This window comes from Rhinopithecus bieti, unplaced genomic scaffold (assembly GCF_001698545.2).
Source record: "Rhinopithecus bieti isolate Rb0 unplaced genomic scaffold, ASM169854v2 scaffold_31823, whole genome shotgun sequence".
NCBI lineage: Eukaryota > Metazoa > Chordata > Mammalia > Primates > Cercopithecidae > Rhinopithecus > Rhinopithecus bieti.
In genome coordinates, this window is record NW_016814121.1 from 2,245,403 (window position 1) to 2,270,182 (window position 24,780).

Sequence of the window (24,780 nt, forward strand, 5' to 3'; positions counted from 1 at the left end):
AAAAAAAAAAAAAAAAAAAAAAAAAAAAAAAAAAATCCTCATCTTTTACAGACATACTGCTGAATTATCTACGAATACAGTATGTCTAGGATTTGCTTCAAAGTAAAATCCCCTGCAGGGAGGGGTCTGGCTGTGAACTGATAAGGTGAAGCTGGGTAATGAATACACTCGTGTGTGTCGGGGGGTCATTCATTATACTCGTCTCCCTGCTTTTGTATGTGATTGACGTTTTCCATAATAAAAGGTTCAAAAAGAACATGCAGCAGGGCGGAGTGGCTCACGCCTGTAATCCTAACACTTTGGGAGACCGAGTTGGGTAGATGATGAGGTCAGCAGTTCAATACCAGCCTGGCCAAGATGGTGAAACCCCATCTCTACTAAAAATACAAAAATTAGCCAGCCGTGGTGGTGGGTACCTATAAATCCCAGCTACTCAGGCGGATGAAGCAGAGAATTACTTGAACCCAGGAGACAGAGGCTGCAGTGAGCTGAGATGGCCCTACTGCACTCCAACCTGGGCGACAAAGCAAGACTCCATCTCAAAAACAAAAACAAAAAACGGCTGGGCACGGTGGCTCATGCCTGTAATCCCAGCACTCTGGGAGGTCGAGGCGGGCGGATCACAAGGTCAGGAGGTTGAGACCATCCTGGCTAATACAGTGAAACCCTGTCTCTACCAAAAATACAAAAACTTAGCCCGGAGTGGTGGCGGGCGCCTGTAGTCCCAGCTACTCAGGAGGCTGAGGCAGGAGAATGGTGTGAACCCGGGAGGCGGAGCTTGCAGTGAGCTGAGATCCAGCCACTGCACTCCAGCCTGGGCGACAGAGCGAGACTCCGTCTCAAAAACAAAACAAAACAAAACAAAAAACACGCATTAATCAGTTAATAAAGAGCCCTTCAATAATAACAGCAACCACTTCCCATTATGACAAAAACACATTCTGAGTGCTCTCAACTGTGAAGACTCACTTCCAAATCCATCAATCCTCTGCCGCCAAGACTTTAAAACTGTTACCCAAGGTTGGCAACCAGATTTTCCTCTACTGCACCTATTTAATGGGTCAAATTTCACCTGCTACAGACCCAGAAGGCAAGACCTAAAAGGTGTACTCTGCTGGGGCTGTCCTGGGGACAGACTGGTCTCTCATTGCCAAAAACATCTATCACCAAAAAGCCAGGATTTCACTCTCCCATTTATGCTATTGTAAGGCTCCTCCTATCACAAAGTACAATTCTAGATTCACCCTGGGAATGGAGTCACTTAGCTTACACCACAGCCCGCGGGTACGTGAGTCGCCACAGCCGGCTCAGTAACCCCATCCCAGTCAGGGCCACAAGGCTCAAGTTGATGTCAGCCGTCACCACTAAAGGGCGCTTCAAAAATCCCCACATCTTGTAGAAAAGTGGGCTCAGGCAGATGCCCTAGAAAAGAAGGGAGAAGCCGTGGTCAATGAGGGCTCCCGAGAAGCTACAAAAGGAATCCCCAGCCACCTGGCTCCCAGACGCGCGCTGAGAGAACCACAGCCCAGCCGGGCTGCTAAGAAAGGCCTAAGTTCCTGGACCCTTGGTTCAGGTAGACATGTGGGGTGAGGGGCACTAGCAGTGAACTCGGGTGGGAATTCAGGGGATCTCAGGACTGGACATTCACTCCTGTCAACAACTCATTCCGCCGGGCGCGGTGGCTCAACCCTGTAATCCCAGCACTTTGGGAGGCCGAGACGGGCGGATCACGAGGTCAGGAGATCGAGACCATCCTCGCTAATATGGTGAAACCCCGTCTCTACTAAAAAAAAAATACAAAATCTAGCCGGGCGAGGTGGCGGGCGCCTGTAGTCCCAGCTACTCCGGAGGCTGAGGCAGGAGAATGGCGGGAACCCGGGAGGCGGAGCTTGCAGTGAGCTGAGATCCGGCCACTGCACTCCAGCCCCGGCGATAGAGCGAGACCGTCTCAAAACAACAACAACAACAACTCATTCCATAAAACCAGCTGAGCACGTCTTGGTAGCCAGAACACCGCTAAGGAATGCCAGGGTTTCTCCCCTCCCTCCCGGACGACCAGGAGCCCACAGCGGGGCCACAGCTCCCTGGGCAGCTCCTGGGTGCCATCTCAGCTGCTCGGCCCAGGGACCCCAACCTGGCCGAGCCTCGAGGCCTCCTCATCTCTCCTCAGGATGCATCTGCCCCCAGTGCCTCCCTGCCTTCTCTTCCAGCGGCACATCATCCCCGGGTGCTCCCTTTCTCGCCTGGAGGGTGCATTTGCACCCTGCGCCTCCACGTTCTCCTCCAGGCTTCATCTTCCCTTGAGCGCCGCTTCTCTTGAGGATGCATCCGCCCTGCAGCATCCTGTCTCACACCAAAGCCGCAACTGGCCGCTGGCGCCCCGCTGGCATCCTCAGGCCCCATCTACCCTGGACGCGCCTTTCCCTCCCTAAGCTGCACCCGCCTTGAGCGCCTTCCTCCCAAAAGGTCCCATCTGTCCTGGGAGTACCTCCTCTCCCCTTGCAGACCGCATCTGCCTGGCCGGCCCTTCTTCCCCACAGGCCGCACCTGTCCCGGCCACCAACTCCTGAGGCTGCGTCGGCCCCAGCTCCGTCCTCACCCTGAGGCTGCAGCCGCAGCACGCTCTTCCTCCCTAAGGCTGCACGCGCCGCGGACTCTTACTGCGGGACTCGGTCGGCGGACGCCGCCCCCAGCTCCGGCAAGACTTGGACGCCCTCGTCTCGCACCGACTCTCCCGAGTCCGGGCTGGGCTGTCGGTCCCCGGTGTCTCCAAACGTACCCGCGTTTCTCCGAGTCCAGGGAGAGGCGCGCCCGGCGCCGGGCAACGCCTCGGAACCGTCCTACTGGGCCGACGGTCGGGGGTGAGGCCGCTCAGCACCTCGCACCGCCCGCCGCCCTGCTCGACGTTCGATTCACTGCGCCTGCGGGGTCCGACGGGTAGCAGCGCGCGTGCGCATTGGGCGAGGGTGACGCGCGTGCGCAGCGGGAGAGCGCTCTGGGCCCGAGGGAGAAGCAGGTGTGAAACGCGGGAGTTCGCTTCCCTGGGTGCTACTGCTTTGTGTGCCAGGATTTCTGTGTACTCTAAGCAGACATGCAGCTTTTTAAAAGCGCAGTGGGCTCCCACCCATCTTCTGCTCCTTGCTTTTTCACTCCATCTGGCGTGGAGATCTTAAATCTGCGTCTGCACAACGGCGTTCTGCCTGGCGCGCCAGTTTGCTCCTAGTTCTTTTCTTTTTTTTTGAGACGGAATTTCGCTCTTGTTGCCCAGGCTGGAGTGCAATGGCGCTATCTCGGCTCACCAAAACCTCCGCTTCCCGGGTTCAAGCGATTCTCCTGCCTCAGCCTCCCGAGTAGCTGAGATTAAAGGCACCCGCCACCACGCCCGGTTAATTTTTGTATTTTTAGTAGAGACGGGGTTTCACATTGGCCAGGCTGGTCTCGAACTCCCGACCTGAAGTGATCCGCTCGACTCGGCCTCCCAAAGTGCTGGGATTACAGGCGTGAGCCACCGCGTCCGGCCTTAATTTTTTGAGAGGGGGTCTCCCTCTGTCGCCCAGGCTGGAGTACAGTGGCAGGACCACGGCTTGCTGCAGCCTCGACCTCTCTGCCCCAAGCGATCCTCCCTCCTCGGCCTCCAGAGCAGCTGAGACCACAGGTGCGTGCTCCCACGCCCATGGGCGCTCCTAGTTTTCTTGCCAAAAAACATCGATGCCACGAATCTGCTTGCACATACATCTAGTGAAGTGGCTGAGGGTAAGTGCATTTAAAAAGCACCTAGGGCCGGGGGCGGTGGCTCACACCTGTAACCCCAGCACTTTGGGTGGCCAAGGTGGGAGGATCGCGTGAGCCCGCTTGAGTTCCAGAAGAGCCTGGGCAACATAGGAAGACCACGTTTCCATAAAAAAATGCAAAAATTAGCCGGGCCTGTTGGCGTCCGCCTGCAGTCCCAGCTACAAGGGAGGCTGAGGCAGGAGATCGCTTGGGGCAGGGAGGCCGAGGCTGCAGTGAGCCTTGGTCTCACCACTGCACTCCAGCCTGGACTACAGAGTGAGACCCTGTCTCAAAACAAAAAACAAAACCAAAAAAAAAAACCCCGGACATGAGTGGGGGCTGCAAGACCATCAGAGGCTCCAGTGGGGGCATCTCCCCTAAACTCCGTGGCAGAAGACTGGAGGCTTCTTCCTCCCTTCCCAGGGCTCCTTCTCCATCAGCCTCTCCAGCCCCCTGTGCTCAGGGTCAAGAGCCTTCCCAAAGGCCTGCTTTGGGGCAGACATGGTACTTTTGGTTGGGTGAATGCACCCCTTCCCATGTTTTCCCTGGAACAGTCTGCACCCAGAGCAGGGTAACTGACAGCAACGCAACCAGGCTGATGGATCACTCTTCTCAGCCTGGCTTCTTGATCTCCTGGTCTATTTGTATGTTAATTTATACAGACCAAAAGGACACACTGCAGGTTTAATAACCTTAATTACGGTTCTTGGCTGTCTGCAAGATTTTTTTTTTCCATGTTGGTCAACATAGCATTAGATGACACCAGTTGAGAATTTAGTGGTTACTTCTTTATGGCTTACCCTTGAGGGGTTATGTGACTCACCCAAGATCCCACAGAGAGGGAAGGAGCTGGGGCTCACCTGTGTTTGTGGCCAGAGCCTGCAGGCAAACTGTGTTTACGGTGGGCAGGGAAGGTTCCCTGGGCCCCAGGAAGGAGTGGGGCTGGGCTGTTGAGCTTTGGTTCATGCCATGCTAACAGTGGTGGTGCCTCAGGACTGAGAGCCTCCATCTTGCAAGTCCCCAACCTCAGGACTAGCCTCCTTCAGGGCCCATCTCCTTTTGAGATTTTGAGCCACCTGTCCCTAGGGAGCAGTGAATCAGGGCAGTGAGTGTGGCTGGTTAAAGCCGAGATGCCTGTGCCCAGGTCCCCAACTCTCTTCCACAGTCAAAAGGCTTAGAAGGAAGTTGAGGGATTGGTGTTTCTCGTGGAAACAGCGTTTTCTTTCTTGGAGGTAATTTGTAAGTTTTCTTAGCTGGTTCTAGGCACTAAGCTAAAAGCTACTGGTGACTTTGAATCCGCACTACCCCATGAGGTTGATACTATTACAGTCTGCATTTTATGATTAAGGAGACTGACTCTTCCCCCAGGTCACACAGTGAGGCAATGGCAAAACTGAGAACTGCTGCCTCAACTCATTCTTACCTTTTATTTTTCGCTGCCGCAGGCCTGGGTGGCTTGCTCCTTCCCCACCCCAAAGCACAGCAGAATCCTCCTGCACCCACTTCCTGCAAAAGCACTGCTGGAGGTGACACCACCGCACACCACACCAAATGCTTACCTCCTCTGACCAGCTCATTTCTCATGGCAAGTGATGGGGCCGCAGGCAGGCACTGCACACAGCCAGATGCCATCCGTGGGAAGAGAGTGGAGAGTGCTTGGTGCTGCCGCATTTGGAAGATGCTTCTTAACCACGGGTTTCAGTCCCTTCTCTACCCATACAGCTTCTGGTAAGGCATTTTGGCCGTGCCACTCCTAATTTCCATGTGAACTCTGTAAAATTAGAACTCTTTGATCTGTAGTTCTCTCTGGTCAAATTACCAAGAAAAGAGGGATGTACAACCTGAGAAAGCATGTTCAGCTTTATCTTTTTTAACTTTTTTATTTAAATAAGGAGAATTCTTTCATATGGAAAGAGCTAGTACAATCACATATTTGAAAGGAGAAACAATAGGTACTGAACCGGAGGGAAAGGGCGAGGGTTTGAGTGTGCCAGCACCGGCCTGGTGAATCCACGATTCCATTTCCCATCCAAGGTAAGTTTCCCGAAATAACGTCTAAACAAGCTGCACTTACACCTCTAGCCATCGTCTGCCCTTTCAAATATCTGGTCTACATGGAAAGACAAAGAGGAAAGGCCGAAACATAAACAAAAGGAAACAAAACAAAACACAACCCTCTCAGGAACCCAACGAAAACCCCCAAATCCTTTTTTACTACACAAGGCATGAGGTCAAAAGCTTAAGAGTACAGTGTCCCCTTTAGATCATGGGAGAAAGGCGTCCACACAGAGCCTTAGCAGAGATTTCCACTCCGAGGCTCCAGAACATGCTGAAGATGGGGCTCTGGGGGTGCCACTACCATCCTGGAGGTCACCAACTGGGGTGGAGACAGTGAAGAAGGTCTCACGTGCCCGAAGACCACCAGCCAGATATACACTGGTGGCCCTGGTGGAGCATGGCCGGGCAACAGCGTCCATCTCCAACACCGAGCCACTCCTGTCCTGGATGACTTCCTGCTTAGGTCCGTCACATTTCAGAAGAGAGCTGACTTTCTGGAAGCCTATGTTTCCCATTCATCGCAGAATATGACAGAGCACACACACTCTGGTATCCTTGGTCTTCAAAGGCCATTTCCAGCAGACCCTCTAACCTAGGCTTGCTCTGCAGGAAGTGAAAAGGGACAAATGAAGATTTGAGGGGCAGCCTGCAGCTACTTGGCAGAGAGGAACCAAATGGCAAGGGAGAAGGCTCCACCAGAGCTGCCACGCTGCCGCAGCAGGCCAAGCCACAGCATGGCCGTGCACCTGTGTACACTCAGCTTCCAGAAGGCGTCACTGACCATCCGGAAGGCAGATCCAGAAGACAGGAGGGTGACAGCTCAGCTGGAGAGCACTGATGTCAATGTTTAACAATGTACCCCAGTGTCCCTAGAAGTGGCTGGAAGGACCACAGCTTTGGAACTGAACTGATTTTCTCGAATGTGAAATAAAGTCATCCTTTGTTTTCTCCCTTAAGGAACCTAGAGCCAGACTGTCAATGAATTCCAAGTTTGAAAACAATACTAATGTTTAAAAAAAAAAAAAAAAAAACTGGGGGGAGAAGCCAACAGTTAAGAAAATCAAACCGAATGCAGCTGGCATTGAAGTTCCCAGTGGGTGGATGAGCATTTCAGATGCACACCCACACTCTGGACTTCATCCCACTCTAGCGGACAGTGGACAAATACCACCGCAAGGCCACTGGTTGCTGAGCAATGCGCCGCAGCCCTGATGGCAAAGGCAGAGCTGCCAGCATCGGGAGGAGGGCAACTTTAGCAGGCAAAAGTGCGTGGGTTCTGACCCCCCACTCAGCAGCAGAAAAGGCAAGTGCTGGTCTCCACCTGTTCCCACCAAGGCCCCGTTGTATCCTGGCAGAAGCCTCTGCATGTATCTGCGCTCTGAAGATGGGGGTTTGAAAACAAAATAAGACCCTACATCCTACTACCTTGAGCTTGGCTCTAAAACCACGTGAAAGGAAGAGATATATTGCACCTTAAAAAGTCTCTGCACTAAGAACTGCATTTAATCAGACCAAGGAGGGGTTGGGGCGCTGGGAGGCCTGAGGCCTGCCCTCAGCCCCTAGTCTCATTTAAAATCTGCATCTCAGCGAAGAGACTGCAGCTCAGGTCACACAGAGGTGGTGACTGCACCGAACTTCACATGCAATTTCCTGGCCTTTCCTGCACAGAATTAATTCAGACATTATATATAAATAGAGCAGTGAAACATTTACTTCTTTTTTTTCATCTAGACCTACAACATCAATACATATAAATAAATTCTAGTGTTTTTTGTTTTTTTATTTGGGGTCGGGGAGAAGGAAGGAAGGAAATACCGGGTAAGAGAAAAGGGCTAGAGAACAGGTGACCTTTATGTTTTTATTTTTTCTCAAACAGCAAGTACTGTGGGTCTGATGTCAGGTTCACCTGAAGGGTCTATCTTTTTAACAGCATCCGGGAGGCTTTTTCTTTCGACAGATCACACGCACCACCGCGTCAGGTGGGAGGGGTCTCGCCATGTGGCTCAAATGTCCAGGTGGAGATGAATGTGTGGCTCCCGCAGGCCTGGACTCACCCAGGAATGGCTTGGCAAGGGGGGCGGATAGGGACAAAGAGGGCTCATCCCAGGCCCCACAAGCAGCCACTTGCAGTGGGAGAAGGAAAAGCAGACACGCAGCTCAGGTAGGGAATGCCCGGAACTGTCAGGTGGACAGCCCCTGGGGAAAGGACTCAAGCGTAAAGACTGGGGACGAAGAGGGAAAAGACCAGGGGAGGGCAGGAGGGGAGCTGCTGAAAGATGCAGGTGAACAGTAAAGCAGCTTTCAGTAAAACTGCACCTTCCCAGGCAGCTCTGGGGTGGGCGCTGTTTGTAGGAGGCCGTTCTCCCACTTCCTTAGAATTGTGAGAGCAGTAAGAAGTTACTTTAGCAGTTCCTAAGATGCTCCTTCCCCATGTTCTACACTAGACACAGAGCTTAGAGCCCAAGCCCGAGTGCTGTCCTGCACCCATGAGACGCCGAGGGCAGCCTCTGGGGGGGTGCATCCCCGGCCCTCTCCTCACGGTGTTCTGAGCTGGCCTCCTCTGGAAGAGCAGGTAGACGCTCAATGACCCTTAAGAACAGCTAAGAAACTTGAACTGTCCCCTTCCCTTTCCTCGGAATGACAGAATCTGGAGTGATTTCCTTGTTTCTTATTTAAAAACGACAAGCCCAGCACACGATGGCTCACACAAGCCTCTGGCTGGAGAAGCTGCCCCTGCAGACTGCGCAGGCCCTCTGGACCTTGGTCAGCCCTCCACCCAGCCTCACCCTGCCCCCCCTGCCCCGGTCATCTGAAGACAAATGAGACAGATGCCTGCTGCTTAGGTCAGGCCCTCCTGTCCTGACAACCTGGGTCTGCTGCTGGGAGTGAAGCAAAGGAGGAAAAGGACAAACTCCCAGCAGCCTCACGTGGGGACCACACGCAGGTCCACTCCTCTGCCACCAAGTGGTGTTCACGATGAACTAGCTGTGTGGGAGGTGGAGACGGGTCCAGAGAAAGCAGCAGGCTCCAGAAGAGGAAGGAAGGAAAACAACAGGTTACGGAAGGCTTCAAGGAAAGAAGTGCGTGAAAAACAGCGCCCCTGAGGGGCAGGGTATGGAGCCCCAGAAGCAGAGCCCATGGGGCCTGGGATGGGCCTGTGGTGTCTCAGCTCATCCCATCTGGGCCAATCTGGGAGCCACCAGCAGCCATCTCCATGATTGGTCTCTAGTGCTCAGCACATCCACTGGCTTTAGAGGAGCTCAGGACAGGGACCCTGTGTGATTCTCATGCTAAAACTGTCACCATCTTCATGGGCTGCCTGTAGGCACCCTGGGCCCATCAGGCCAGGAGCTGGAACCCAACTGTGACTCCCCCCGCCGCTGCCACCTGCCTGCTGCTCTGCGCAACCCATTGCTTCCCAGGCGGGGAGCCAGGCACCAGAGTGCTCACGACGGGTGCCCTCGAGAGCCTCCATTTCTTCTTGCAAATAACCTCAAAGATGAACCAGCTGAGGAATCAGGAGGGGATGCATTCTTAAGAGTCACCTCTTAAGGTACTGCAGTGACGTATCAAATTAAACAGGACAGAGGCTGGAGATGGGAGGGAGGGGAGGGGCTGGCGAGAAACATATAAAAGTTCAGCTATACACAGGGAGCTTGCGTTGGTTTTCTTTTCCTTTCCCCTTTGTAAAAACCTTGGCTACATTTTAAAACAAAAAGCCTCAAAGTAAAATGACCCTGCTGCCAAACCCCTGTGCCTCGGAATGGGCGGCTGGGCCGGAAGCACTGCTGAGAAGGCGCCCTGGCTGTGCGGCAGGACAGGGAGGAGGCAGGGAGGGCGGATCTGCACTGCACGGGAGGCGTCACTCCACGGTCACGGTGGGAGCACATGGGATGAAGGTGTCGTTTGCTTTTTTGTTTCCTATCAAAGCAAGCGGGTCAATGCCATATATCCACGGGTGCAAGCTGGTTGACAACGGAGCTTTCGGGAGTGGAGAGGAGGGAGGTCTCTCAGTCCGGGCCAGGCATTTGGACGGTGGATCTGGTGAGGCTCCCGAGTGTCGGCTATGTCAAGGCCGCATGGCGGCACCATCCCCAGTGGGGCGAGGTGAGGTGGCAGCCAGGCACCATCAGGCCTTACTCTCCTCCACTTTGACAGCCCGAGGCTTGATCGCTCCGGTTCGCTTCATCTGGGAGGCAGCCGAGGGGGCCTCCTGCAGCTTCACGGCTCCCAGGCTGGGTTTCTCATCCACTCGTTGTTTTGCCTTTGGACAGATGAATGGGAAAAACAAAGTGACCCTGGCGCTGAAGTGTGTTTGGACACATAGTTCCCACCACTCCCTTCCCGCTCCTGAGTTGCAGGGAAAGCTCCCTTAAGTCGTCCGTCCCTTGGCTGAAGGACCAGACTTAGAAACCCTCCTCCTAGTAAGGAAAGTGGCGCGAGTGCCCTCTCTGCTCCCTCCCCATGAGCCCCGAGTGCAGTGATTCGGAGAGGCAGGAAGACACCGGGTCCTCCACAAAGAATTCCGCCATGGCACATCCCAGGGCGGAAGCAGTTCTGGTCCCAAGGCCAACTGGAAGAACCTTTTCAAATCAGTGCACCTCCTGCCCCGCAGGCAAAAAAGCCCCTTCGAGTAGATCCAAGTGCCCCCTGCACGTCTCGGAGCCCCCGACTGTCTGCTGGGGCCCTAGGCAGACTTGGCCCCCACAGATCTCTGGCCACGATTCAGCCAAACCCCTTACCACTCCCACTCTGTAACCTTTTCCTGGGGCCCCATTCCTAGTCAGGGCTCCCCTGGTCTGTGGCTCTACACAGGGAGTGGGTGGGGAAGTCACAGAGCAGTCAGCGCATCTGCCCCCCACCAGGTCTGACCTCTGGAAGAAAGCTTTAGAAGCTCATTCCACACAACTCTCATGACCCCCGAGGGAACCAATGAGAGCAATCACTGCCCACCTCTACCAGCCAGGCACAGTGACTAATTCAAAACCCAGGTCTGAGGGGCCTAAGCTCTGAGCCTCAGCATGTTTTAGAGAACAGAGAAGAGAATAGTGCCTGCAGGAAAATACACTGGATGTCCTTTTCATTATATGGGTAAAATTAACGTCACCTGTGCTCCCACCCAGCCAAGACAAAAACGAGACACACCACTGAGTAGAACCAGCGCGCGCACCCGGGCTCCTAGAGCCAACCCCCAAACCTAACCGAGTCTCCCAGGGCACCTCAGCCCCGACCTGCCAGGGCTGGTCCACCTTCCAGCACCACCTCCTCAGAGGAATCGGCATCCTCCCTTCTCTGCAGGACAAGGAAGGATCCAGACGCCCGTCAAGAGGAGAAATGCCTTCGCCAGGAGGGACGCGGACGGCCCAGCTCCTGGTTCCGTGCTCTAACCGCTAGGGCATGGCTCTCTTTAGACAAGGAGCGCTCAGATAGGTTGGACAGTCCCTTCTCTTTTGGCGCTTGGAGACAGGCCTAAGTGTCCAGGGCTGAAGGGTCTGGAAAGCCATCTTCTACCTGTTGCACGTAGTGTCCCTGCACAGAGCCCATGTTAACTGCTGATCCAGAGGGCTTCCCACTGGGGCTAGCAGAGCTAGGCCTGAAAAAACCAAAGGCAGGGGTTGAGAATACACAACGTGTCACCACAGAAATGGAGTCAAAGCCTAGCACACGGAGGAGGCACAAGGAAGGAAGGGCCTGTGGCCAGAGGCGCGTGCTCGGGACAGTCCGTGGGATGGAAAACCACCATAGACCTAAGACAGCCCAGAACGCAGATGGGTGAGGGGGTGGCCGTCACTGACCACCCCAGCACCTCCAGGACAGAGCTCAAGGAGACGCACCACAAGAGAGGGGGGCCGAGGCCCTGTACAGGTGGGAACGGCTGTCCTGCTGTGCAGAAAGCGACACTGGCTGTCTCAGGGTCTGGACCAACATGATGCAGTGCCCCAGACAAAAGGCCTAGACGCCTGACAATGAGCCAGAACTGTGCCGAGTATTGTTCTAGTCTTAACTTTTTAGAAGAAGGGGTGGGGGAACCAAAATGTACAACATACTTCTAAATGTGTCCCACTGACCACTAGTTAGTTCCCAGGGATGTTGATTAGGTGCTACGTGGAAAACAAGTCTGCGGTCAAAAAGCCTAAGTGCCGTGTGCAGAGTTCAACAGGACTCTCAACCTAGGGCCGCTCAGCCTCTGCGTGGTGAACACCCTCCCCAGCAGGCCACCTGGGGGACAGCACTCCCCCAAGGACCTGACCAGGGAACCCTTGTTTTTGCAGCGCACATCTCAGCAGCTCTATTTCCAGAACACTTTGGGAAACACAATTATAGCAATTCCCCAACCCCCCTAAAACACCATAGAAACAAAGCTACTAGTTTAAGGCTTCCACTGTCTAAATATGCTCCAAAGAATAATCTGCTGCCATTCATTCCTACAACTACATAGACACAGGCGACTCTTGTCCTGTGAGGCTCTGTTCTCTGGTTTTTGCCTTTTTGAGGAAGGCTCTGTAGCCAGAGGCTTCTGGAATCTGCTTGTGGCAGCAGCAGGACAGCATCTGCTGAGACCTGCAGCTGCCTTCCTCCTTCCAGTTCCGCTCCATGGTCGGTACTGTCCAGCTATCTTTTTCACACAGTCCTGATGTTCTGGTCTATATGATAGACATGGTAGGAAAACAAAATGTACTAAAAACAGAAATAAATGAAGCCAGGAGAGTGAAAATAAGAACAGAAAAGAAAGAATGGGAGGAAAATTCACAAAAACCCCTTTCTCTGGAAATGAAGGTACAAGAGTGGAATGCCGTGACGGAAGACAGGCAAAGGGCAGCAGGGCAGAGGGGGCGCAGCCGGAGCAACTTGCAGACCATGGGGGCCCGGCTTGCAGAGCGCTCCTCGGGTCTGCAAGTACCTGTGCAGTCGTGGGGACACCTCGTGGCGCCTGATGGTATTAACCTCACAGGGCACCATGGGTCAGGCAGGTCTGTTTCACTCATTTATAAACACAAAGGGGTCTCAGGACTCTCCCACATGTAACAAGGGTGGACTGTACAAGCCCGCGGAGCTCAGGGCCAGAGCATGCTGCCTTCACACACCAGCACGGGCAGAAAAGGCAGTGGACCAGAGGCTCTCGCCGGCATCCGACAGAGCCACCTGAGTATCCAGCTAAGGGACCCTGAGGCAGTTGCTGGAGGTGGAGACAGACACAAAGGAAGCAAAAAGAGGGTGCTGGTTTGTAGTGTGGAAGGAACGGCCCCACAAGCCCAGCAGTAAAAAGTCCCCTGGCAGGGGTCACAGGGCAAGTCTGAGGAAAAAGATGCTAGGAAAGGCCATGCTTCTCCCCTTGCCAGGATGCAGCCCTGTGGCCAGTGGGTCCTGTTTTAGGATCTGATGGGAAGTCACGTCAGTCCTGACGCCTACTAAATGTCAGCCGTTCCTTTTCCTACCTTTCCAGAAAGCTCCCCAATCCAGAGTATCTTATTATAATGATTAAAGCCAAAACCACTCTCCTGATTCCTCACTCCCCCACGTTTAACTGCAACACAAGTGCATCCCAGTGCCGAAGCACCACAGTGACACGTGGCCCACAGAGGGACCAGGTCTCTGGTGGCTCTCCCCAGGCCCACAGATTCTTCTGAGCCACCGGGCCACGGCTCTGGCAACTGCTCAGCTCATAGCACACAGTCCCCAGAGAGTGGTTTTACCTGTAGGTCTGTGGCGATGGCACGGGGCCTCCTGAAGGGACATTCTGTTTACTGTCGGCAAAGTGGAAGCCTTTCATCTCCATCTGAGAGGGCTAGAGAGACCAAGCAGCAACAAGTTGTCATTTGAGGCCCTGGACACAGCTGGACCACACAGACTCACTGAACAACCCAGGAGAGGCGGTGAGGGCCGTGGGAATTCCCAGGGAGGCATCTTCTAGAGCAGTGGTTTTTGGCACCAGGGCCCGGTTTCATGGAAGACAATTTTCCCACAGACCAGGACAGCTCTGCAGCCCAGGGGCTGGGGACCCCTGTTCTAGAGGAATCTGCAAGCCCCTCCCCTCCAAGCCAGACTCAAGAGGGCTGCTTCTTAGAAAGCAAGAACCATCACAATATTTTGTTCTTTTTAAAGTGAGGTGAGAGAGCCAATGAAGCATGGCCGTCCATAGCAGGGCCTCCTGGGGAGCCGGGGAGGAATGCTGATTCCTGGCCCTCAGCTCTCGACACCTTCAGAGTCCCCAGGACCTGCATGTGTGATGGCCCCACACACGGTCACCTTCCTTTCTGCCCTGACAGTCCTGCACACACCCAAGCCACTGGCTCTTTCTACCACACAGGAGTACTTAGCTTGCTAGAAAAGGTTGGTGACACAAGGCCCCCTCTCTAGGGTCAAAGACAGATGGGTCCCCTTACCTCTCTGCTGGTGTTCAGGACTGGCGGCTGGGACCCGGGCGGAGGAATCCTTCGGGGGGCCCCAACAGAGAGGCTCTGCCCAGGCGGCAGCTGAATGGACTGGGGCAGGATCAGCGGCTGCTGCCCAGAGCCGTACCGAGGCAGTGGCATGGTCAGCTGTTGGGTGACAACGACAGTCAGGAGGGGGACCGACCGATGCTACGGAGAAACCCCAAACACGCACCAAAGAGCGACTGCACATGTACTTCAAATTCATACACTTCAGAAGAACTAAAGCAAAGCCTGCACACAGCAGGACACGCTCTGATTTCTACTGCAGCACAGGAGACATCGCCCAGGATTTCACACCTTCGATGTCAGGGGCACGTCTTCTTGCTGGAATGGAGTAGGTGGTGAGAAAATGGGCAAGACGAAGCTGGCTGCAGGCACAGGAGCTAAAAGCGTTACGTGCGTCTCATCCACATCTCTGCTAAGGGCTGCGTCTATCTTTCTCATCCGCATCTCTGCTAAGGGCTGTGTCTATCTTTCTCATCACATCTCTGCTAAGGGCTGCGTCTATCTTCGGCCCTTTCTGCCTTTGTCCGGCAAGTGCTTACTAAAAGCATACGAGGTGCTGGGGAAGCGGCAGGGCCCTGTCCGACATGGGCCTGCACACTGCCAGGGTGGCATGTCACATGCTGGACACAGCTGCAGGACACTCAGGGTGCAAAGCGGCACAGGATCTGTGTGTGCACACCAGATCTGTGGGTGCACACGGGGCGGGGTGGGCAAGGAGAGGACAAGTGAGGAAAGTCAGAAGTAATGGCCAAGCCAAATCCCAAAAGATGAAAGCTACACCAGACGTGTATCTCTGCACTCCTCTGTCCAGCACAAACATTCAAGACTTTCACTGTTTTGCATCAAGTGGTGGTAAAAACAAGACTGGGCTGGATTCTGGGCTGTGGGGGTCCTTTGAAGCATGCTGTGACAGGAGAACAGGGTGGCTGCAGGGCCTAACTAACTAGAAGAAGATAGGCAAGGGGGAGATGTGGGCCTGGAGACTCTTAAGGACAGGGGGACACAATGGGGTAGTGGGGCAGGGCCACGTTTGGTCTCTCAGTCACTGTCCTCTTCATCTCCCTGCTATTGAGTCCACAGTGGAGGGTCAGAAGGATCTATTGGAATTACATCACTGAGACTTGCAGTGGCCAGAGCCGCAAAACACCATGCTCCTCCTTGGAGCACCAACATGGTGCAGGATGCTGCCATTTAGAGTGCTGACTTGGGGTATGATCTGACTTGCCAGGAGGCCAGGTAGGAGCCCCTGCAGGAGCTGGACAGCGTGGAGCGGGGTGGAGGGGATGAGACACAGCTGGATTCTGAATGCTTCTAAAGCCAGAGCTGAGAGGCCGCTAAAGGGTTGGGTGCGGGGAGGGGAGCAGAGAGCCAAAGAGGACGTGGACTGGACGAGCAGAAGGATGGGGAGGAACATCGAGTTTTGGATACGATGAGTCTTGAGATGTCATGAGACACCACAGCAGAGATGCTGGAAAATCCACTGGATTTCAGATTCAATTCCAGGGACAGATCTGAGCTGAAGATGTCCATTTGGGAGTGAGGAGAAGATGGAGGAATTTAGAGCCATGACTCTTCAAAGACGCCCAAAGCAGGGCCCAGGGGCATGCCAACTGTTACGGACTGGGAAGGAGAGGGGACAGCAAAGGAGACTGAGGAGGAGGTCTGAGGCAGCAGGAAAGCCAGGAGTGACGGCCTGGTAACTGGGTGAAGAAAGTGGTTCAAGGGTGTGGGGGGGGGGGGGGGCGGGATTACGGGGTCAGCACTGCAACTCATCTGTGTACTGACAGGAAGGGCCATCTGATGCATGAAAGAGAGGGAGACTTGCTGGGGCGGGGGCCCCCCAGGGGCACAGGCAGCACCCAGGCAGGGATGTGGCCACAGGGGCTTGGAGACTGTCACTGCTTCTGTTTCCTGGGTGACACAGAAAGGGAGGTCACGGATGGGAGGCAGCGAGGGGCAAGATGCAAGTCTGAAAACCTGCTAGGAGGGTGAGGGTTGGCTCAGAGCCACAGCTTGGATGAAATGCAAAGGCCATGTGGCTCAATGGACCTGCTGATGGGGAGGAAGAAGCCAAGCCAAGTGGGAGAATGACAAAAACGTGGGTGGCGGAGACTGGGCGTGGTGGCTCACACCTGTAATCCCAGCACTTTGAGAGGCCAAGGTGGGTGGATCACTTGAGGTCAGGAGTTTGAGACCAGCCTGGCTGACATGATGAAACCCCATCTCTACTAAATATACAAAAATTAGCCGGTGGGTGGTGGGCACCTGTAATCTCAGCTACTCAGGAGGCTGAGGCACAAGAATCGCTTGAACCCAGGAGAGAGAGGTTGCAGTGAGCCGAGACTGTGCCACTGCACTCCAGTCTGGGTGACAGAGAGGAAACTCCATCTCAAAAAAAAAAAAAAAAAAAAAAGAATTTTCGAGTTGGGTCACTAGAGGGAGTTGAAAAAGCCAGAGGTGACAACTGAGAGGGACGCTGAAAGTTGAGATTATGCGAGAGCTACAGCTACTGGGAGCGGCCAAGCCTAGAGAGGACTGCACAGAGCAGGGGACCAAGTGAACAAGGGCACCACCAGTGGCGAGGAGGGTACAATCTGCGTGGACAGGGTCCATGGCACAAACACCCAGGGTCATCTCTGCAGACATCAAAACCACTAGGAACTGGAACAGGAGAGTGGAGACAGACTGCAAGCCAGGCCAGACAAAGAGGGTGACCCTCAAAGGTGCCAAATGCTGCCCACAGGTCGACGGAGAGGAAGATTTCACAGCAGACGCTGGATGTGGTGACGGCACCATAGCAGTGTGGAGGGCTTCTCAGGCACAGTCTATGGTGTGGGCTTTAAAGCTGGGGTTTCAGGGAGGAAGGAAGGAGTCTAGAAGCATCAACAACTATGCAAACAGGACTCCCACCCCATTCCACACCCTACTGCACAAGGGCAGGGAGAAAGGAAGGAGCCCCCATCTGGGGCTGCAGGAGCAGGCAGTGCTGAGGGGACAGCCAGGTCTTGAGAATAAAGAGGTGGATGAGGGGCCAGGGGCGGTGGCTCACGCCTGTAATCCCAGCCCTTTGGGAGGCCAAGGCGGGCAGATCACTTGAGGTCAGGAGTTCGAGACCAGCCTGGCCAACATGGTGAAACCCCATCTCTACCAATACAAAAATTAGCCAGGCGCGATAGCACACGCTTGTAGTCAGCTACTCAGGAGGCTGAGGCAGGAGCATCGCTCGAATGCGGGAGGCAGAGGTTGGAGTGAGCCGAGATCATACCACTGCACTCCAGCCTAGGCGACAGACTCTGTCCAAAAGAAAAAAGGTGATGGGGCTACTCAGAAGAGGCTGATTTCCTGCACACTGAGGAGCGGGCACGGTGGCTACCAACGAACAGCATGATAGGCCTGCACACACTGAGGCGGGCGGAAAGAAACGGCAAGGTCGTGAAGGAAAGAAGCCTAGGGCTTTGGGTGGAGTGACTGAATTCCTGACCTGTGGGAGCTGGGAGTCCAACATCTGGGAGGCACCCAGGCCGGCAGCCTGGCCGAGCTGGCCCTCATAGACCAGGGCTTGGTTCCCGCTCATGGGCTGGTAGGGTGAGCCAGACTGCGGCTTCACCATCTCCAAGGGCTGCATGCCTGGGAACGCAGAGTACGGAGGCTTCAAGGCTGTGCCCCCAGAGAGGATCATGGTGCTGGGCGGTGACAGGCTGGGGTGCATGTACACCTGAGATCTGCAAAAGCCAGACAGATGGTCAGGATCAGGTCGATGAGTCCAGCTGTGGGTCTCGTCCCACCCCTCAGAGATCCCCCAGAGAGCTTGCTAAAACACAGATCCCCGGCCCCACTCCCAGAGCACGACGCAGAGGGTCCAGGATGGGGCCTGAGAACAAGCTCTTAGATGGCGCTGATGCTGCTGGATTAAACAAGTGAACACATCCAGGCTGTATGAGGCACAGGACATCAGCCACAATGACTGGCAGCCACACTGACGGAGCAGCCTGCGGTGGCGAGGAGGCAGGGAGTCAAGGGGAGAGAAGGGGGAAGGAGCAAGGGAAGGAAGCAAGATGACATGGAAAAGCAAAACAAGGCCTGCCACATATCAGCTCGCCCCAGGCCTCTCCTAGAGCACAGTTAACAACGGACTGAAGAGTGATCCACAGCAAAGCCCCACCCCTCCCCACCCCACTGCCCCAAAGCAGAGAAGCACCAAACAGCTGCAGGACAAAGGCTGCACACAGGGCTGAGGCCCTGGCTGTGAGCTGCCAGCTCCACAAGCTGGTACATGAGCTCACCTGAAGGGCTGTAAGGAGCTGAAGATCTCCTGGGACTGGGACACAGGAAGCCCACCCCTCAGTCCAAGCTGAGCTTGTGCCTGCAGAGATGTGTGAAGGGAGATAGGGATCTGCTGGGCAGCGGCGGCCTGTGAACAGGAAAATGGGGTGGTGGAGGTAACCGCAAGGCCCATCCAGGTGATTCCTCCCCTCCCACCTCCCCTGCCCCTCTCCACATGGCTGCTGGAACACCGCCCAAAATTCGAATGCCAGCGTGTCATTCCTGGGCTTCCCTTGCTATTGGGATAAAGCCTATAATGAAAAACTGGTAGCAGCCCCAAACCGCAGCATCTCCCTACCCTGGAATTCTATACGGCAACAAAAATGGATTCTAGCACATACATCAACAGAGGTGAGTCCCAGAAACATAATGCTGAATTTAACAACGTACAAAAACAGATACATGCAGTTTGACCCAGTTATGCGAGAACCAAAATCTTGAAAACCAAACAACACAGCAGTTAAGAACATGTTTTTAAAGAGGTCAGCAGAGACCACGTCCTCCATCAGCAAGCCTGCACTTGGAGCAGATTCTGCCTGGAAGTCCACTGTCGTGGCTGTGCAGGCACATGGGTCTGAGGGGCGGCTGAACCATCCCAAAGGCCCAGCACCAGCGTTAGAGGGGAGACTTCCAAAAATCACCCCTTGGCAGCACAGAAACTATGCCAGTCCTGCATAAATAACCAACGCCTGCTCATTTCTAAGACTACCTCTTTCTAATGCATCCATGCCTGGGAGTTTAGGCCTTTCTTCTCTTCATCAGAAGGATACCTGATCACCAAAGAAAATTCCATTTTAGCTAATTCCCCGGCTAGGACACAGGAGGGAGAACTTTGAGAAAGGAAAACTAAGCAGAGTCTGGAGCAGCCAACTCCGCTCCTCTTCCCTGTCTCTTGTTTATTCACTTAACACATGTCTCCTGGCTGCCGTGGCGGGCCAGGTGCTGGTCACCACATGTGAGGGGGACGGAAAACCAGACAGACAATGAGCAGATAGAGCAAGTCAATCCCACCTTGCGCTGGCTCCTCCCCACCACCCCCAGCCAGGCCACCTGGCTGGCTGCTGTCACCTGTTGGTAACTCTGCTGCTGAGGTATCGTTTGAGGAACGAGCCGGGGCTGACTTGCAAACACATGGCCATCCAGGTACAGGGGCGGGAGGTGGCTGCCTGGAAACAGAGCGGCAGAAGGGAGGTAGAAGAAGATCAAGCCTCACTACTTCTGAATGTCCCTGAGGGCGACAAGTCTACAGGTCTGCTCTACCCAGGAGAGTCAGTGGGGACAAGGGCGTGTGTACAGAGGCTGCTCGGTTTCCTGTGTGCCTGAAGCACGCGCCTGCTCACAACACGCCTGGCACGCACCTCAGGGAACCCAGGGAGGGTGCAGCGTCAGACCTAGGAGGAGGAAGGAGGCAGGTGGGCTCTGGTCTACCCTTCCCACCTCCCACTCATCAACTGCCCCAGACACTCGAAGGGACATTCTACTTTAACCAGGGCTGCCTTGGTCTCTCAGTCACTGTCCTCTTCATCTCCCTGCTATTGAGTCCACAGTGGAGGGTCAGAAGGATCTATTGGAATTACATCACTGAGACTGGCAGCTGGGCCCTCAAAACCCCCACGCTTTCCCTTGGGGGCATCGACACATGACAAGGATGGCAGCAGTCAGGACAAAAACAGCTGCCAGTGACTAAGGGCTCTGTTGATACAAAGCCCTTTCCAGGTAAGACCTGGCTTCACGGGTGTGGCCACCTCACGGAGCAATGTCATCGCCCCCGTTTCATTTAAGAGAGGAGGACGCTGTGGTTCAGCGAGAGCTGCTCACCAGCCGAGGCACACAGCTCCAGCACGTAACCCAGGTCTGACTCAAAGCCAAGCCTTTGCTCACTCCTCTCACCAGTAGGCAGGAGTGCCTCGCTGTCGTCCCCCAGTTCTGTTTCCCAGCACGGGGAAGCAGAACGTGCACATTACCGGCAGCACATGGGAGCTATGGCCACTGGGCCTAAAAACAAGTTGCTACTTCTACCTGCTACTTAAGACAAGGCCAGGAGGTGGCGTTCGGGGCTGTTAATCCGTTTCTCTTGATAATAAATGGAGAAGGACCCCAAGGCCTGGCTCAGGGGATGAGATACCTGGCATAGAAGCAGAAGGTGCTACAGAGGCCACAGGCATGGGTGGCATGGACACTCCACCGAAGGAGCTGTAGTTGACCCCGCTGGAGGCACCCACAGAGGACGCAGGCTGGATGCCTGAGCCAGCGCCGCCTGGAGAGCTCTGCTCTGGCAAACTGGGGGAGTTTTCCCAAGCCTTGCGCGCAGACTCCATCTTCAGAAGCAAGGGTGGGGGAGGGATGAAAATTACTATCATGATGGCAGTGGGCAGCACCGATCTAAGCTTTCAGGGGTTCGGGAACTCCTCCCTTCTGCCTCTTTGTAAGCTAAGGTACTAGGTGGGCCCTCGCCCAGCTCAGGGCTGGTGTTACCTTCAGAGTAAGGTCGGCGGTGGGGAAGGACATTGGGGAGAGACCAATGGCCCTCTGGATGTGATGGTCCCGCCGCAGGATGGGGATACTCTGTGTTAACCCTGCCTGGAGAGGAGGAAAAAGAAACCATGGAACACAAACAGGCACAGAGACAGCTTTGCCCAAACCCATCCAAGGCTCGCCTGAACACACTCAAGGCTCGTCCAAATGCCATCTATGACTTGCCCAAACCCATCCGTGGCTTTGCCCAAAAGCACCTACAGTGCCCAGCAGCATCTATGAATTGTCCAAATGCGTCTTCAGTATTGGCCACATGTACCCAAGACCACCCAGATGAAACTGATGGCAGCCAAGACCACGAATGATCTCCTTGAGATGGCTGCCTCCATCAGTTTCCTCCACACAAGTCTGCAGAGAGCCACCCCCATATCCACACTCCATGGTGCCCGCCAGACAGGAGAGCCATGTCCCGGCAGTATAAATACGGACTGGCTGCCTGCACGCAAGCACCTGGTTCAGAAGGCATCTGCCACCTAGCTTGCAGATGTCTTGGGCCAGACAGGGAAGGCTGTGCCCCTCAGCCAACAGTGAAAAAGAAGGCTCTGGTAACAGGTTGAAAATGCAACAGTGCCCCCCGCCTCCTGCAGATCCCCGGTGTCCATCCACACATGACAGGGACTGCAGACTCTCAGAGTAAAGAACCTTGTAGAGCCCAGCACTTCCACATTTTTTTCCATTCAACACCTGTGAACATTGTACAGCACTCACATTCCTTGGAATCCTCTAGGAAACGCTGCCCAAATGATACTCATTCATTCAACATATGCACTAGCACCAACCCCTGCAGGCAGTGAGGACAGAGCAGTGAACCAGACGTCACTGCGGCAGCCTCGGCCACAGCCCCGAGTGGCCACAACAGATGCAACTGCCAGCTCCTGAGCCCACGGTGGAGCGCCAGGAGGTCTTCTGGATCACAACAGATCGCAGGTGGCAGGGACCCTTGGATGGTGAGATGGGGCCTCCTGAGGAGGGCTCTCCTACTCAATCTGTGTGCCCCTTACCCCTGGCCATGGAAAAGGTAGCCTGAGTGTGGGCTCACACCTGGCATAGAGGAGACAATGGAACCAAAGAGAGCCAAATAAACCAGACCTTAGGAACTATACGAGCCCCATTGGAAGGTCACAAAACCTGGGCAGGAACATTTAAGCACCTTTTAAGGACATGGAGCTGCTAGCAACTGAGTCACGTGCCAGCTCAGGTCACCTGAAATTCATGTGCTGTCTCCTTCGCCCAGGGCATGCCAGCCCCAAACAGTGAGTGCAGCCAGAAGTGGAAGTGTGGACTTACATTACTGGCCAAGGCATCCTGAAGTTTAACAACCGGACTCCCAGCAGGACCAGAGGCAGAACCAGGTGGCAAGCTGAAATCGGAGTCCTGGAAAAAAAAAAAAAAAAAGCCACAGCCCACTGAGATCCTCCTGGCTCTCCATTCCCCAGAGGCACACGTTAACGTGATGCAGTTTCCGTGACTCAAAAACTCCACTGAGCAGCATTCACTGGAGCCACACATAAGTGAGATGGCCAGAGGCTTTCCATGGCACAGGAGACAGGACGCCAGCCCCACTCCTTTCCCCCTGTCCCTTGGGTGGCCTGACAGAAACAGGGAAGATCACTGGCCTGTCTGGTGTCAGTGACGCAATCTTTAAAGCAACTCAACAGAGCACTGGCCGCGTGCAGGACTACACACCAACACTCTAGCCGCTGGAAGAGTGCTTGGCTCCCGTCCTTCTATTCTTTCTAGGAGATAATCCTGTCTGAGCCCCCCACCTCTCCAAGTACCAAAAATAAAAAGTAAAAAAAGCAAGCAAGAAAACAAAGCCTCACTTTTGGATTGACTCCAAATTCAATGGGTGGCACAGGCAGCACGGAGTCCACGTGAATCTCTACCCCGTTAACAGGCGGGACCACAGCCCCTTGCAGCCGCTCGGCCCCCTCTGAGCCCTTCCTGTTTTTTAGAGAACGCTCGTTGCCGATGGGTCCTGGTCTGTGCTCCTTGCTCTGTCCAGAGCCTTGTTCTGAATCCTTGATAAAAAAGCAGAGGGGTGGAGACACAGACGGGAATGACAACACTCTCCGGCTTCTACTGTCACAGGAACTGAGGAAGACGACGAGAAGATGGCCCCTTCCGCCCAGGCCCTGGCCACTGTGACTGGAATGTCCAGGTTACCTTCTGCTCAGATGGCTTTGGGGCCTGCTCCTTGTGGCGGTCAGCCTTGGGTTCCGCCAGGCCGGGCCCGCTCATCTCCTCTGGCTTCAGAGTCCCATACGGGGAGCTGCGCTGTGAGGAGGTCGCGGACGACTCCCGAGACTCGGCGCTCAAGTCAACGCCACTATCTCCCTGGCTGCTCTTAAAACCCTGCTGTGCAGAGCACAAAATGGGTTATAGCCTCAAACTCCCAACTCGATTATCCAGAGAGTAAAACTGCGTGTGGCACAGAGACTTGTCTACCCCAGCTGCATGCCCCTTGCCAAGTCTGGTCCTGATCTTGATCCTGCCCTGCTGAGGATGCCTGACAACTTACATGTGGCCAAACACACCAACCCCGATACAGCTTGTGACCACAGAATCTTCTGCGGGCCCCAGACCGAGGCTGCCATACCCATCTCACTTGTGACCCACACTAGACCACATGGCCGCTGACGCCAGTTCAGAGGAGGCCCTGAATCCCTCTACCCACCCAGCGTTGGGTCCTCCCTTGTTACCCTTTTCTCCTTCTCCTGCTCATGCACACCCCACGCACAGGCCAGAAATCAAGATGGAAAACCACTGATGAGCTTGGCCCCATGGAAACAACCTAATTTCCAAGCTCAGCTGCTGTGGCAGTGGCTCGGTTGGGTTGGATGCACAGATCCATGGCAAGCCGGCTGTCTGGATGGTGAGCTCACACTCATGCCAGGAGCAGCATGCGGGCAGCGGCCACACTCACCTCCGCGGAGCCAGTCTCGGTGCTGCTGAAGGCAGTGACGGCTTTCCTCCAGGAGTCGTTGGCTGGGGCCTGCACAGGGAGAGCTGCCAGGGGAGGGGGACAGAGTCAGGGCATCAAAGAGCAACCCGTCTAGAGAAACACGAGTTTATGAGCTCTTAAAGAACAAGCATAGGCACAGCTTGCAGAAATCCAATTCCCCTGCCTCCCCTGCACCCCCAATCCCAGCCCCCTACCTGTGACACCCAGTGAACAGCTGTGACGTGGAAGAGCTGGTCTGACAGTCTTACCCAACTTTCCGCATCCTCACCCAACATGTTTCTCAGCATCTCACTCATTACGGGAGAGGGTGAGTAGGGCAGAGCCCTCACTCCTGCCCATCTGGATTCTCGGTTGCTATTTCTGCTATGCTCACGCTTCCTTTCACTTACACTATTTCTAAAAATTGGTAGCTTTTTTTTTTTAATTTAAAAATATGTATTTCTTTCTTTTTTTTTGAGACGGAGTCTTGCTCTGTCGCCCAGGCTGGAGTGCAGTGGCGCAATCTCCACTCACTGCAAGCTCTGCCCTCCAGGTTCACACGATTCTCCTGCCTCAGCCTCCCGAGTAGCTGGGACTACAGTCGCCTGCCACCACGTCTGGCTAATTTTATTTTATTTTGTATTTTAGTAGAGATGGGATTTCACTGTGTTAACCAGGATGGTCTCTATCTCCTGACCTTGTGATCTG

General features: G+C 54.6%; 2 protein-coding genes and 1 pseudogene across 3 annotated transcripts in view; 1 reads left to right on the top strand and 2 right to left on the bottom strand.

Moving 5' to 3' along the window:
- The window catches only part of POMT1 (protein O-mannosyltransferase 1), a 21,001-nt gene extending 18,096 nt beyond the window's left edge, over positions 1-2,905 (bottom strand). The window contains exons 1-2 of the mRNA XM_017849902.1: positions 2,600-2,905; positions 1,271-1,422 (exon numbers count right to left, since the gene is read on the bottom strand). Of these exons, the coding sequence (XP_017705391.1) occupies positions 1,271-1,392 (122 nt within the window). The 5' untranslated portion in view covers positions 1,393-1,422; positions 2,600-2,905. The remainder of the gene's footprint in view (positions 1-1,270; positions 1,423-2,599) is intronic.
- Positions 2,906-5,638: 2,733 nt separating this feature from the next.
- The window catches only part of PRRC2B (proline rich coiled-coil 2B), a 69,911-nt gene continuing 50,769 nt past the window's right edge, over positions 5,639-24,780 (bottom strand). The window contains exons 20-32 of the mRNA XM_017849905.1: positions 24,055-24,137; positions 23,295-23,486; positions 22,952-23,149; positions 22,416-22,502; positions 21,069-21,173; positions 20,719-20,911; positions 19,662-19,759; positions 18,554-18,681; positions 17,752-17,992; positions 14,214-14,369; positions 13,524-13,615; positions 11,341-11,422; positions 5,639-10,093 (exon numbers count right to left, since the gene is read on the bottom strand). Coding sequence (XP_017705394.1) covers positions 9,959-10,093; positions 11,341-11,422; positions 13,524-13,615; positions 14,214-14,369; positions 17,752-17,992; positions 18,554-18,681; positions 19,662-19,759; positions 20,719-20,911; positions 21,069-21,173; positions 22,416-22,502; positions 22,952-23,149; positions 23,295-23,486; positions 24,055-24,137 — 1,790 coding nt within the window. The 3' untranslated portion in view covers positions 5,639-9,958. The remainder of the gene's footprint in view (positions 10,094-11,340; positions 11,423-13,523; positions 13,616-14,213; positions 14,370-17,751; positions 17,993-18,553; positions 18,682-19,661; positions 19,760-20,718; positions 20,912-21,068; positions 21,174-22,415; positions 22,503-22,951; positions 23,150-23,294; positions 23,487-24,054; positions 24,138-24,780) is intronic.
- On the top strand, positions 5,678-8,058 carry LOC108513934 (uncharacterized; annotated as a pseudogene). The gene has a single exon (XR_001881059.1). The product of XR_001881059.1 is annotated as an uncharacterized LOC108513934 (transcript).